The sequence below is a fragment of the Aptenodytes patagonicus genome, chromosome 7, assembly GCF_965638725.1.
Source record: "Aptenodytes patagonicus chromosome 7, bAptPat1.pri.cur, whole genome shotgun sequence".
Classification (NCBI taxonomy): Eukaryota; Metazoa; Chordata; class Aves; order Sphenisciformes; family Spheniscidae; genus Aptenodytes; species Aptenodytes patagonicus.
This window is the reverse complement of record NC_134955.1, coordinates 70676738-70688749: the sequence shown is the minus strand read 5'-3', so window position 1 is coordinate 70688749 and position 12012 is coordinate 70676738. Positions and strand designations below refer to the sequence as shown.

The 12012-nt window shown below is 42.8% G+C and overlaps 1 protein-coding gene across 2 annotated transcripts in view; it reads right to left on the bottom strand.

Annotated features, from left to right (window-relative positions):
- Positions 1 to 12012, bottom strand: part of MAP4K5 (mitogen-activated protein kinase kinase kinase kinase 5) — a 72176-nt gene that overhangs the window by 32650 nt on the left and 27514 nt on the right. For both annotated transcript variants that reach the window (XM_076345787.1, XM_076345788.1), the window contains exons 3-5: positions 3333 to 3423; positions 2122 to 2186; positions 889 to 944 (exon numbers count right to left, since the gene is read on the bottom strand). In XM_076345787.1, the coding sequence (XP_076201902.1) occupies positions 889 to 944; positions 2122 to 2186; positions 3333 to 3423 (212 nt within the window). The remainder of the gene's footprint in view (positions 1 to 888; positions 945 to 2121; positions 2187 to 3332; positions 3424 to 12012) is intronic.

The following is a 12012-nucleotide window of genomic DNA, read 5'->3' as shown; positions in this document are numbered from 1 at the left end:
GTAAGAAGAGATCAGGAACAGAGCTGCCAAGCAGATTAGTTCACGGGTCTACACCCCCGCCTCTGGCAGTGACCAGTTCAGCCACCGCTTCAGGGAAAGGCGTGCATCCCTCTGATTCTCTCACATAATTATTCATGGATACACAGAGCAGGGAAAGAAAAGTTCCTTTAAGAAACAAGCTGCCTGCATCATCTTATCTTGTATTTCCACAGTTATTAGCAATCACAAAATGAAAGAGAATTTTAGTCATCTGGTTGCAGTATTTTCCCTCTACAAATTATTAGAATTTACTGCCACAGATCAAGCAGGCAGTTTAAAATGTGCCTTTTTTTTTTTCTCTCTCTCTCTCTCCATTACTCAGCTACTTACCCTTGCTTAACTGGGTATTAGCTGTTTTCTGCAACAAGATTCAAAAATTTATCCTAAACAACTGCTGCACTGAATCACTGTATTAGAACAATGGATGAAAATAGCCCAGACAACACTGTGGTCACAACCTGCGCAGATCTGTCTTCCACAGTTTCCCTGAAACCAACAGGCTCACGGAAGAAACAGGAGCAGGACTGAGGTTCAGTATTTTGCTCCTGCAGTGGGATCCAGAGAGACGTCTACTCTTGTGTAAACTCCTTTGCAAATTACAGCACAGAAGCAGCACTGCTCTGACAATGATTTTAAGCAGGTATTTGCACTACATTACTGGAATTTCTTGCTAGATTTTATTTACAATATGGAAACTAACAGGTTAACCCTGGTTAATTGGTTTCAGCTAGATTCCCAATGCTTACAAATGTAAGTGATGGTACCGCAGCACTTTCTGAAATCATCTCCTGTATCTACTTTCTATACATGGAGCAAACACTTTATCGTATACCTGCAGAAGTACAGTACCTGTAAAGTTTCTCTGCATACATATGCAATTTGTAACTCTGACAGAGGTCCTGTTACTGAAAACAAAGATCAAAAAGTGTGTAAGTCTACAATATACAACACACAAATAACACTGTGAAGCAGCCAAAAAGTGGTATCTCCATGAAAAAGTTAAAGACCGATTTTACATGAACTGTATTTTACATTGAGCTGAAAAGAGGAGTTTGTTTACTTGTTTTACAGTGGGCTCTCCATGAAAAACCCAGCACAATAACAGAAGACAATACCCACAGCAAGAAGAAAACCCGTTTTGACAGAAATCTAATTATCATTTTACAAGTGACTTCATAGTAATTTAATATCCTGTACTCTGAGGAAGGTAAAAAACAATAAAAGTGACTTCTGCTAATTTTTTAATATTAGAAATGGCAATGTTCTATACTAGGAGCCTATGAGACTTTGAATTGTTTTAAAGCTATTTGTACTAACTGGTTGAAAAATAAAGCAGAATGAGCTCTGGTATTCCAAAACTCCATGTTATCATTTAAAGGCAGAGCAAGACCCCAGACTGCTTTTCCAACAACTCCAATAAATACTTCTGCAGAATCAACAACTCTGGATGAAACCTCAGAGGGGAAAATAATAATAAAAGAGTGGTACAGTACTGCACGGGAGCAAGAACAAGTTATTTCTACCCTTTAAAGATCAAATGCAGGGATCTCCCAGCAGAAACTGCTTCCTCACACCATGTACAGTCTCCGTATCCAATTAGCGTGATTTCTGGTTGTGAACCTTTTTAGAGGTCTTTTTTCCACCCCTTCAGAAAGCAGATAACCTGCTTCTGCATATGGCATTCAGAGACACAGGCTGAGAGAAGCCAAGACACAGGCAAGCTCCCAGTGTACACAACTGCAGCTACTGAAGAGCTCTCCACTGGAATAACTCAAGCTCTTTGGGCGAGTCCCCTAAGCATCGTGGAGAAAAATAAACAGTGTGATGATTAAAAAATAAAGCATATTCTGCCCTAGAATGACAGGGTATTAGCCCAAAATGACGGTCACCGTATTTGAGAAGTGCTCTCAATGAAATCTGTTGACTGTAGCTAAAAACCACTGTTCATGTTCTAAGAAAAAACATGTGCAGTGCCCAGCCAGTAGCAACCATTCCATTCCCCGTTAGTTTGCTTATTATTTATTTTTCTTCTTTGCAGAAAGCTTCCAAAAGGTACAAATGTTAAAATAAGTTTCAAAGTACCATGGTAAATATCTTGGAGGGATCCCCCACCGCAGTATTCCATGCATATCCACAGCTTCTCACGGCTATCAAAAGAAAGTTAAAACAGGCATCAGAAGCTGATTGATCTGTATACAGAACAGAGTTAATAATGATTATTTAAAGTATTTCCCATTGGTCTTGATCACTCTTTGTTAAAAATACACATTCTGATACATGACGAGCAGTTACACGTTTTACATAATCTCAATATAAATTCTCACCTACCAAAATGAAAATTTTATGCCAAAGTCACTGAGAAGTCTTTAAACATTATCAGACCTAAAAGGTGTTGCTTTAACCCTGACCTCCTAACTGCAATAAAGAACATGCAGAAGAAACAGCTGAGCTTTACCTGCTATCAGCAAGATTACATTAGATAAGATTGAAACTGCAAGTTTAGTGTGTTAAATTGAAATTACCTAATTTATAGCTAGACAACTCTTCATGGCCTCCAAAAGGGTACTGGGGATTTAGAAATTTAGCCATTCGTCCCAGTTGAAGTCCATTTGGGCTGTACAGATTACTTAAAAAACGCAGCCCTCCAAGAAATCTAAAGATGAAGCCTCATAGAAAAAGACCAAACAGGCAAAGTGGTGATATATATTCCCACAGAGCCAACTGATAAATGGCAGAGTTCCACAGAAATGGAAAATATTCCCCAGCTTTCTGTATAACATTTACCGTGTGCAGCCAGCTGGCATCACCTTGTTTCTGTCCCTCAGTACGTCGCATCTGTTACCCCAGAATTATAAAAAAAAGTTACTACCAGTGGCTCGGATTTAGTGTTTTGCTCTTACAACTCACTGACTATACTTCCACAGCACACAAGTCTACCATGAAATAAAATACCTAAAAGCAATTCTGCTCTAGATAAATAACGAGCTAGTTTTATATTAGAAGTGATAAACATTTAAAATCCCCCCCGCAAGTGAGTAGGATTGGATATGTTGCAAGAGTCTCTAGGGGAGAAGTTTCCTTCTGTTCCTAGTGTTAAAATATTCCAGCCTTTTGGCCAGCAGAGAAAACAAAGTATTAGTCACTTTTCTTTTTTTTTTTTTTAAAGGCAACTGGGAACCAAAGGGAATTCAACCTAGAGAAGAACACCGAGAGAGGATATAAGTACTAAACCAGACTGAGCATCGTCTTAGGAAAGAACCAGCAGAAATGCAGGTATAAAAAGTGGGGTTTACCTGAGATAGCTCCCAAAATAGGCGACTATGTTGCAATGTTTGCATTCTTTAACCATATATATTTCTTGCTGTATCAATGAAAAGTCATCTCCTGAAAAACAGGAAGCAGCCACAGTTACATCACACACAACCGCACATTCAAAGAGATCTGAAGGTATGCACATAAGTCATAAAAACAAGCCATGGACCTGGATAATCGCTAAGCCCTTCACAAGGGCTTTCCAGCACACCAGCCCGTTCAGCAAGAGTTATCTACATACACCACCCTTTCAGCTTCCATTCTTTATTACATGCTTCACGTGAGACACCAATATTTCTTGAAGACCAACAGAGAAGGGCTGGCCTGGTGGCCTGAACACGATCTATCAGTTAAGACAGCTCAGCATGCACCGAGAGCGCTTTGAAAAGGAAGCAGAGGGATCCCACGGTAGGATGGGAGCACGTGAGAGAACTCTGGAGCAGCCCCTCTATAGCCGTCAGATAGCCCCAGCTGGAGCCGATCTGACTTTACGGGGACACGGTGCTCGCAGCACAAGGGTCCCAGCGACAGAAGGGAAAAAATCGCTGCAAACTAATTCCAGAGTCCCCTGCCCGAAACCAGAAAAGATCACATACCACAGGCTCTTTATTAAAAGTATTTCATTTCAAAACGACTCTGATAGAGCATATGGCCTGCACGCCCACTCAGCCACCGCTGACTCAGAAGAGAAGCACAGAGTCCTCAGCACGGACTGCCTCGTTATGAGTGCATTTTTGGATGAGGACAGCTACATAAGCACGTTTGCACATCCTAAATATCCTTTGCAAAAAAAAATTCTACTGAAAAATATATTATGGCCAGAGCAATAACCTAGCATGTTCCTGCATCTTCACAGATGCAATGAAGCAAACTAAAATATCTGAGAGCTAGCAAAAACACTGGTATACTTTTATTAAATCCCATTGAGAGAACTTCCAAACAGAGGATGTTCTCCCCAGAATCTAGAGCTCAAACACCGCAGCTCTGCCTCCCTGAAGCTCAGGGCAGGCTTACACCCAGCCCAGCGCTGGGGCTCCTACAGAGGCACGTATCAGCTGGCTTCGGAGGATCAGCCTGAACAGCAGTGACATATCAAAAAACATCAGCACAGCCTGACAGCCTCCCTCTGAAGAGCAACATCGCAAAAAATCAGCCTGTTAGGCCATCCTAGACGTATGCCTCCTTTGTGATCATGCATATATACACACATTATTACCTTTATTCTTCCTTGGGCACGAACAAAACTTCTGTAACAGCTTGCAAGACATGAAAGACTAGAATTTAGATAAAGGCTTTAGGTTTTAGATAAAAAGCTGCTGTAGACAGTATGGTAGCTACCATGTTCTCTCAAGGAAAAAATTGCTCTGTGTGTTTATTTTTGTTTAAAGTTTCACTAGTAAAAGTTATCTCCTACTATCAAAGTCAGGGATGCGCAACCCGGAAAACTGTACTGCTTTGAACTGCTCCCCTTAATTTATACGATTTTGACAAGTCCAAGAGGTCTCAAGCACTGCTGTAAACGCTCTTTGGACTTTTTGCGTGTTTATTTAACAAGAAACAGCATAGCTAATATTTTTAATAACCTCTTTAACAATAGAGGTTTTTATTTGCTGTGCTTTGAAGCAGCTTCCCTGAGCAACGGTGTCACTGGCACCCGCAGGACCCACAGCAGCCCATACTGATGTACAGCCCCACGGCATTTACAATCCCTTGGGAAACCCCAGCTCTCCACACATACACCGGTACGTAGTAGGTGTTTGCAGATATAGCAAAAGAAGTGCCAATTTGGTATAACAATTTCCAAATGATCACAACCTTTATGCCTCAATGATTACCAGACTTTTACTTGAGAAAATAACTATGAAATACAAAGGTAGAAGGGAACACACTTGTATGAATACATCCCTGACTGATTTCACTAAATCCTCACGGGCTTCTTGAAGTTGAATTGTACGGAGAAACACTTCACCGGGGCAGGAAAACATTAGTAGAAGAGTCTCAAATGTCAAGAGTCTTTTTTTTTTTTAAACATAAGTAGTATTTTTTTTAATAATGAAAAAAAGAAAAGGCAACACAATTTCCATAAATTTAGCACAGATTTCACACTGTGCTTGCTCTATGGGTTACCTTTCAGCTACAACTTTGCTTGAATTCATGCACCCTGTCTATAAACGATTACTATGAACAAAGGATTTTTGAGTTTGTGTCAGACGGATTCATTCCTCCCATCTCTCTGACAAACTTCCTAAGGGAAATTGTTGAATGCTCACAGATAACTAACTGGAGCATTTTAAAACTACAGAAGTTTTTCAAGAAAGCCAAATCTAAGCCCGTTTGAAGGCAAAAGCCTCCCAACCCCACACCAAAGAAGGTACTGTCTCTCTCTAACGCTACTAGCTGTCCATGAGTTCAGAGCATAGAATGCCAAATACCCACACTCTCTTCTTAAACTGCCATCTTCAAATCAAGCCATCTTTGATATGTCAGAAGCAGCATTTCAGAACAGTAGATACTGTCACATGTGAAAATCATGATCAAGAATCTTTCCCATAACAGCAAAAACTTATAGGCAGCAGCCAGAATTGCCCGTCGATAGCACATCGATTGGGCTGCCTAGTGTGGAGCAACAGGAATGTCAGTTCCAGGAACCATGACTAATGGGGAAAAACTGAAGGAAATACAGTGATTTGGGCTAGAAAAAGACTGACAGTAGAAAAGATAACAACCTTCATATGCACATAAAAGGTATCAGGGAAGGGGGGAGAAGGGATAATCCGTTCTCTGGTTTTATGATAGGACAATTAGCAATGGCTTAAATTGCCTTACTCTGTACATTCCCTGTACAGATGAAAAGCTTTTCCTACCAGAGTAACATCGCAGCACTGAACTCGAAGGCATGGGAAGCTGTGACATTTCCCACCAGTGAAAAAAAAAAAATGAAGAAAACACTCAACAAGTACCCATCAGGAGTGACTTAGGCTGATCCTGCCTGTAGCAGAGGAAGGCAGAAAAGATGATCTCTTGATTTGCAATTAATAAATAGAGAATTGATGCAAAAAATGGGGTTACCTACAGAAAAAGGAAAAAAAAAAAAGGATTTGGAAGAGGAAAGGGGGCTGCAGGCTGAATATAGACAGCCAGCTGACGGAAAAGTAGCAGACAGATAGAAAGGAGAAGTATCCACGAGAAAAGTTTGGCTAAAATATGTAGAAAATGGTTGTGAAAGATCAGACGCAGAGATAGGAGAGAAGCTGTATAGTCGTTCAAAGACGACAAGAATGAATTCAAAACAAAGGAATTCAGAGTTTCCAGGCAGCTGGAGTATTAATCTTGGCAAGAGACACTGGAATAGGGCAAAAATTAAATATCCTTGGATAGCATGAAAGAAGACAGTAAGACAAAGAATTTGTAGAAAATACTTCATCGAGAGGGAGGCAGCAAGATATACAGAATTAGATCAAAGGTGACAATATATCCATACAAAGAGATTTTCATCTGTTTTAGTCATCAGAGATTGCCTGATGCTAAATAACACGGAATTGGAAAAATGTACTTTTTGTCTACTCACATGTTTGCAATTATGGGTTATGTGGCATGCTGAGCAGAAACGGCGTTTAGGGAGCTGCTGTAAATCACACGAGCAGCGTGGTGAGTCACTGCAGCTTGCTACTATTATGTAATTTTACCTCTGCAGTGAGACACAGAGGACACAATAGAGCGTTACAATGGAATATTCTCCCCCGATCACAGCCCGCGTCGAGGCTGCTCTGCTTGGCACAACCAGCTGCCTGTCCTCCAGCACAGCTGGCAGGGAGGAGACTGCTGAAACTTGCAGCCGTATCATCGTGTGATGCGATCGGACCAGATTTCAGAAGCTAAGCAAGGTAAGGCCTGGTAAATTCATGATAAATCCGTACTTAAATGGGAGATCATCAAGAAAACTGATGGCCTGTTAACACTAGTGAATTATTCTACTTGTAGACACTGCTTCTCACCTATGTGGAACTGGCATGTATAGATGTCCTGCCAAGTTGTCCTAGATGGAGAGCATGTGTATGCTGGATCCACATACCCCACTCTGCATCGTGGGAAGGCTCCGATGGCTCTAGTGCCTATCACACAGCACTATTAGGTCTTCTGAGCATGCCTGACCTTGATGGTTTTTAAACAAGTTTACTCCTGGTTGTATTTTCATGTGCTCTGCTGACTGCTTTGAGTGGTTCCATCCTGCAAAAAGACCCAGGGCCACTTCTCACAACTCCTCCTGAGTCAGCTGTGAATCACTTTATTGTCCAAAAGGCTCCTCAGGGGAGAAGTTCATAGTTACTGTTTTAGATTGGTTTATTCTGCATTACTTCAGTGATGCATCACAGGGCTGATGCTCTGCGGGAACAGAGGGAGGGACGGGCAGGCAGCATCCAGGGCTCGCATGCAACTGGGAGGAGGGAACTGACGGCATTTGGAGACATTCACGGTGTCACCAAAGGGTGGGACAGAAGCATTTATTAAGAAGCCAGATCTTGAAGGTGCCAGCCAGCCTGCCAGCACTCCTGCCCCAAGCTAGTGCCCTCAACATGCAGTCCTCACAGGCCCCAACACGCTAGACGGACATGTCAGGCTGCCTGGCAGGAGGTGTGACGTGCACTCCAAAGCCTACCCGCCAAGCCTCTCTGGGGAGCTTTACTGTAGATACTTTCTTTGCAGACCTGGGGTTTTTAACACTATAATTAACATTTGTTATTTAAAAGCAAGATGCCGTTTAGCAATGGGACCAGGTGGACACTGCTGCACGGGACGCTGAAGGACGAAGAGCAGGGTCACACCACTGCTGATGAGCCCAAACGCTCTCACTGTATTCACACAACTCGCCCAAGAGATGCCTGCCTCCTGAGTTAGCAGAAGCAACTATTGCCTCTGCTGGGACCATTCCTCAAATGTTTTTTATTTCAACAACCTGAGTTCCCGAACAAGGAGAGAAAGCCCCACAGGAGTCACAACTTTGCAGAAACCATTCGCCCCATTACACAAACTCCACAGCCAAGCAATATCCACAGGTCATCAGCTCCTCTGCATTGACTTCCAGACATCCCCATGCTCCCCAGTTCTCAATCACTCACTCCAAACCACTTTCCTGAATGCCGTGAGGGTTCAGTCTCTGCTGATTTCCCAAAACACAGGTTTTTGCTTAGACTGGAGTTTTGCTGCCAGTCTTTTCCCTCTGTCCTCATTAAGTTTAACTCCCGAGACAGTTTCCAATCCCCATTTAGATAGCTTGACACATGATACAACTGAACAACAGCCCCAAAATATTTTTGGGGAGGTGGAGAGGATGCAAGACGTTACTGTAGCATCCCATCCCGTAGCTCTGACACATACAAAGTTCCTGCTTTCTTCACCACCCTGCAGACCTGCATTGCTCTTTACCAACCATTTTGAAAACTGAGAACGATCCTTTTAAAGTTTCACATCTTTAAGGGGGGGGGGGAAATTTAAACAGCACTCAAGCATCCAAGCTGTTTTATCCATACCTCTTTTCTCAGGATTCAAGGAAACCTGCAGTCTGACAGAATTTAAATTCCCCAAACTTGAAGTTCAGAAACTTGATTCCAAGGAGGAAACAGCTATTTGGAAACAATGATGTTTCCACCAGCAAATTTTATTGCCAGGCATCTAGCTGCCAACTGCTAACCACTAATGGTACTGATTATCTCTCGATTGATATAAGTATTACTGATAGCAATGCATTGCCACAGCAGCACGAGCTCTGCAGTAAGTAGCACACAAGTGTTTGGAGTGACTGGTCTAACACCAGAAACAATTTCCCCATGTATGTTCTCGTCTGCCCTGCTTGGATCCTATTTATGAGCAGCCATGTCAACAGATAATCTATATTCCTGTTCCTTAACACTTTCATCTCTTTTCCTCTCTCCTTGCCTTATCTACTTACTGTTGTACATCTCAGCCTTTCGTGATCCCATCTTTACTCTCCCTTCTCACCACTGCCATCTCACTATTGCTATTTTTCTTCATGCATTTTGTCAAATGACGTGTCCTCCTAATTCACCCCTTTGCAACCTGCCTTCACCCCAAGTGTCACACTCTGCATTATCTTCCAAGTAAAATGTGTGATCTTTCAGCTTCCTTCCTAGTCATAATACCTCCTTCCCCCACCACAACCCCTTCTGCTGGCCTTCTTCATCCAAGAAACTCTGTGTTGTAAGTGAAAGCTTACACTACATGGAAGCATGAGCTCACCCGCTCTGGATACATACATTTCTGAAAGAAGAATAGCAGATTATAAACGCATTATAAGTATGCAAAGTAAAATCAGACCAGATTTCAAGAAGTTAAATTTCATTAAAATGCTGGGCACTCTACATTAGAAGACCACGCTGTCTCTGTTTTGCTTTGTGTACGCTCCACAGGCAGGCTGAGCAGCTGTGCGAGTCTGCGGCAGTACCATTCAGGACATGGCACGGCACAAGGAGGCGATGTCCAGGCTTTAACAGCTCCAGCACACTTGGAAGCTCCAGCGTTCAGCCCTGGATAACTCCTAGACAGATGCAGCGGCGGTGTAACGAGCTGCACATCCAACTCTCCCAACAAAACGGTGTTGATGTCCCCCAGGCTGTGGTGATGCCAGCCTGATGCCACAGGAGGTGGCAGCCAGCAAAGGAGACCAGGAATCAGAAGCAAGGGCTTCCAGCAGTGTCTGACCAGCCGCTGTTCAGCGCATAAAACCTGTGTCTATTTAAACTGCCATGCACAAAGGACACGATCCCAAGCCTGACCAGGCAACACTACACAAGGCAGTGAAGGTGTAAGTGGTACTGAGAAGTTATTTTTGTATTTCTTCAACCCTCGGGGCTGCCAACAATGGTTCAACCCCTGCAGGCTTAGTTTAAATAAGCCTCAGGCTTGTTCTTCTCCATAGTTCAAAGCATCTCTAGGGAATTTACTACGCAAAGAACAAGGCTGCATTGCCGCAGTACCCTTCTTCAGTCCCCAAAATGCCCTGGACTGACAGTGCAGCTCCGCTGTGCTGCAGTCGTGGTCCAGAGAGGACAAACCCCCATCGCAGCCTGACTCAGCCCCACAGTTGTGCTCCTATGTGGAATATGAACCTCCGCATCTGAGCCATGAGATACAAAACAAACATAACAAACCAGACCTGGCTTTGAATGTATTGAGCACACTACGACACGCCTTTCGATGACTATTTTCTCTTGTACAAAATCCCTTGAACAGTTCTACCTCAAGTTTAAGATCCAGCCTGAAATAGGTAACTGGCTACTTCTGGCCTTTACAGGGATCTCACACGGAAGACACAAACATTGGCCCAAACAAAAACCAGCAATAAGATCCCTCTGTAACCTTGCAAAAGGTACAGAGCATGACAGATTACTGCCAGCCCTCAGAGTGTCAAAGGTCTCCAAGGGCACTATTTATCATTACAGCAGTATTTACAAGACATTAGTAAATTTTTAAATATTTTATTACATTTTCCCAGGGTGAAAGTTCTGTGGCAGAAAACTGCACTGGCAAATAGTTACCTCTTTGTATTGACTCTCCTCTCGATTCATCTGCTAAACCCATAGAAGGAAGTGGCTTTAGTGTTTCAGATGGTTTTGGCTTCTACGCTGCTGAGTACAGTTGGATTAGTTTCTGAAATAGAATTGGCTCCCAAATTATTTGAAGCATTTGTACTCAGTGAATGCTGGGAAATGTCATTAGCATGCCATAATACTTTTGCCTAATGCTCTCCAAAGTCTATGCCAAAAAAAAAGTGAAAAACACCGTCTATTTTGATTTTAGCAGCACAGCTAAAGTACTGCCCAAAAATTCAAATAAATTAATGACAGTAACCTTCTAAGTAGAGAGTTTATTTCCTTTATCTGGGGAACAGACAAAGGAAGGTAATAGCAGATGAAATAAAATACGTATTCATGTTGGGGTCTCGGCTGCAAGTTGGAGTCTCTTTGCCTACCAACTCACTCGCTACCTGCGGTAGATGAGGGAGTAACATGAACAAACCACAATTTATCCCCGCCCGCCATCTCAGCAGTTTTGCTAGGTCTCCCAAAATACCGCCATCTTATTGTGTGCCGTTTCTTGCAGTTTTAATTCAACGCGTTCCTCACCTCCTCTGGGGCACTCTTTGCTTCAGAGTCTTTTGTCTTCTGCTCCCAATTCCCCCATCTATGTATTAATCAAATGTTGAGTTTGGAGCTCTTATTTTTCCATCTGCTAATTAATTCCTATCTATGAGCCACCTCCTCCTCCTCTCCAAAAGATGCTGTATATAACTCACAAGCCTATTTCTCTGGTGACTGACTTACGACGTTCGTTACCAATCTTTTTCTAGTTGTGCCCTATGGTCTGACAGGAGCTTGTGCTGGTGCTCGGAGGGGCTGCACTCCCCAGGGGACCGCCACAGCTATCTGCAACAGCTTCTGACGCTGACCTGGTCCAGGAATTGATGGTGTTCTGCAAGTACAGTCCTACAAAGCTATTCAAAACCCTTAAAATTAGTCAGAACATTGAAGCGGGGAGCAGCTGATTTTTTTTTTTTTTTTTAATCTGGAAGATTTTGAACAGCCATGCCTTCCTGCAAAGACAGTAAGCTGCTGCACAGTCCAGCCACCCTGCAGAGGCAGTAGA